This window comes from Vombatus ursinus, unplaced genomic scaffold, assembly GCF_900497805.2.
Source record: "Vombatus ursinus unplaced genomic scaffold, bare-nosed wombat genome assembly UNPS02006684.1, whole genome shotgun sequence".
In the NCBI taxonomy this organism is placed as follows: Eukaryota; Metazoa; Chordata; class Mammalia; order Diprotodontia; family Vombatidae; genus Vombatus; species Vombatus ursinus.
Window position 1 is genome coordinate 1 of NW_020946462.1, and position 3,224 is coordinate 3,224.

At 37.7% G+C, this 3,224-nt stretch overlaps 1 protein-coding gene across 1 annotated transcript; it reads right to left on the reverse strand.

The window, feature by feature from the left end:
• Positions 1–5: 5 nt before the first annotated feature.
• On the reverse strand, positions 6–896 carry LOC114033034 (olfactory receptor 1102-like; the record flags this gene model as incomplete). The annotated part of the gene is made up of 1 exon (XM_027848483.1): positions 6–896. A coding segment is annotated over exon 1 (891 nt), but the record flags the coding sequence as incomplete, so codon positions are not given.
• Positions 897–3,224: the final 2,328 nt, after the last annotated feature.

Below are 3,224 nucleotides of genomic sequence, written 5' to 3' on the forward strand. Positions count from 1 at the left end.
ACTGCCTCTTTCACATCTTTGTTCCTCAAGCTATAGATGATGGGATTCAACATAGGTATCACAATGGTATAAAACACAGATATCGCCATGTCATGGCCCAAAGAGTAGCTGGCAGCAGGCCTCAGATACGTGAAAAGGATGGTCCCATGGTAGATGGAGACACCTGTCAGGTGAGAACCACACGTAGAGAAGACTTTCCTTCTCCCTTCAGCTGAGCGGATCCTCAGAACAGCAGCCAAGATGAAGCCATAGGAAACCAGGACAATCAGGATGGCAAAGATCTCAATGGAGCTCACAAAGATGAAAAGCAACAGTTCATTGATGTGAGTGTCAGAACAGGAGATGGCCAGGAGTGGAGGGATATCACAGAAGAAGTGTCTGATTACATTGGATTCACAAAAGGATAAACTAAATGTAGCCACAGTGTGTAAAATGGCATGTGACACACCCCCTATATATGAGCCAATGATGAGAGGCACATAGACACGTGGAGTCATGATGGCTGTGTAGAGCAGAGGGTTACATATCGCAATGTAGCGGTCATATGCCATGACAGCCAAGAGGAAACACTCAGTAGTCCCAAAAGTTACAATGCTAACCATCTGGGCTACACAACCAGAGAAGGAAATGGTCTTATTCTCTGCTAAGAAATTGACTAACATCTTAGGGGTGGTCACTGAGGAATAGCAGGCATCCAAGAAAGACAAGACACTCAAGAGATGGTACATGGGGGTGTGGAGCCGGGAATCCAACACAACCAACAGAACCAATCCCAGATTCCCCACCAGTGTAAAGAGATAGATGGCTAAGAACACAAAGAAAAGGATGATTTGTACCTCCAAGGGATCTGTAAAGCCCATCAAAACAAACATGGTGACTTCCGTGTGATTAGACATGATTTTGTTTTTTTACATTATCCAACCCTAAGGACAAAGGAGAGTTGTGGGTATTATTTAATACTGTGCAATATGCCTTTTTTGGGGGGGGGCACCTAACATGTTCAGTGCTCCGTGGCATAGAATGCCTGGATCAAAGACAACATTTGGCATATTTGGATCCCATAGCATTGGTCACATTAATGTTTATATGTCCTTAGTGCTACATATTACCCTAGACATTAATGAATCCAAGCAATGGTGAGAGAAAGAAGTAAACTATTAGTATTCTCTTTAGAATCAGATGAGTCTGTTGAATGGGAAGGAATCATTTGATTAAACTGGCAGCTGATTGAAGGTTTTTTTTTTCTCATTTTAATCAACATTTATATGTTTTAGAACACCCTTTACCATCAAAGACAAAGCTTACAAATACAGATAGACTTAAGGAATACATAAATTGCATGTGATTTGTTTACAAGGCCACTCGAGTGCTTTGGTAATAATGGTGGCATGTCTATATGAAAGAGAAGCTTAGTATGGATAAAAGATACAAGGTTTTTGTTTTGTTTTGTTTTTGTTTTGTTTTGTTTTGTTTTTCTGTGTGGGCAATATTTAAAAGTCAATCTAAAATTTCACAATTGCCTTTCTAGTCTTAAATAGCCCCAACCATGGCTAAATCAAATTAGTTTGAAAGGGAAACTTCAGAGCCATCTAGTTCAACTATCTCACTTTGAAGAGGACACTGAGACCCAGATATCTCAAGCATTTACCAAATATTCAAGAACTATTCAAACATAAATGTGATAAAATTTTTCTTATGGCATATGTATATTAAAAGCTCAATTCCCAAAATTCTGCCATTTTAACTTTTTTTCCAAAATTTCTCTAGCCTATGATCTCAGGCCTATTGTATACCACTCCCTATTACTAGCTTTATATTCCAGAAAAAAATGTGTCTATTTACCATAACCTGAACTTGGAATTCTATCTCCCAATTCTTTTCCTTTGCCTTAAACAATAAATGACTTCTCACATAAAGGGAATCTCTAAAGTATTTCATATTCTTCAAGACCTAACTTATATGCCTTATCCCACTATAGATCTTCAGTATATATTTATTGACTCAAGAATTCTAATAATCTAATAATATATATACATACACCTAATAATCAGGGATGGATACACACACACACACATGCACGTATATCTGCACACCTTGGGTGGAATAAGATACTAATTGAAAAAAAGTCTTTTTTGATGTCCAATTTTAGCTAGAAAGATTGTTATTGTTTGTCCTTTGTTATTGAAGAGGACCATGACATCATTAAGGTGATGTCATGACTTGCAAGTGAACTGGATGCTGGATGTAAGTGAAGGAGGGCTGTGTAAAGTCATCAGCCTCACTTTCTCATTCAGAGCTATCTGGGTCCAGTGGCCAGATTTAGATCAGGTAGGGGGAAACAGGAAGTTAAATCTGGTCCCCCGCTATAACCTAGATAGACACTAGAAAGATTCCAAAATCCAGAGGGAAAAATGGTAAATATTTTTGAAATAAAGATGATTAGAAATGATGCTGAAAATTATATGGAAGTTGAGAAGTATAAAGGAATACTAAAAGTTGATTTAAGATATTTAGTTAGCAGGATTTTCATAAAACAAAAAAATCCTTGTTGTAATCCCATCCTATAATCCATGTGCTGTATAAAGATTTTTTTCCTGACACCCGTCCTTTATAATTTTCTCTCCTTCTTAAAGTTGTTTTTCTTTTTTTCTATTTCATTTGTGTGGTATATCCCTCACATTATAATGCAAGTTCCTTGAAGGGACAACCTTTTTTTTTTTCCTCTTCTTCTACTACTTACCACAGCACCATGAACAGAGGTTTTCATAAATTAGATTGTATGAGATTTGGATCAAGGCTTACCTGTTATGGGAAGTTCATCTGCCTTTGTGTTGAGGGGTCTTCTAGGAATCTCTGACACTCCTGGCTTCATAACATGAGCAAATTGCATTCTTTGGAAGTCTTCTCCTTCAGACACCTAAATGATAAAATGAGAGATCACACATTGTGTTGATGGGTGGAGAAAAGCTTCCAAATGTGTACTAAGAATGTTCTAAGATATTCTCCATACATGTCATTTCCTCTTGTTTTTTCTCTAGATTAAACTTATCAGACCCTTGGAACTTCTAATTTTAATGTCCTTTTCAGCCTTAGCATTCTATGTTCTACGTTTGAAAGACCCTCATCTCTGGCATTCTAGGTTCTATTCCAAGGTCCCTTCCAGCTCTCATATTCTAGGCCCATGACTTCTTCAGGTTTCCTAGGCTCTATTAACCTGTAGAACT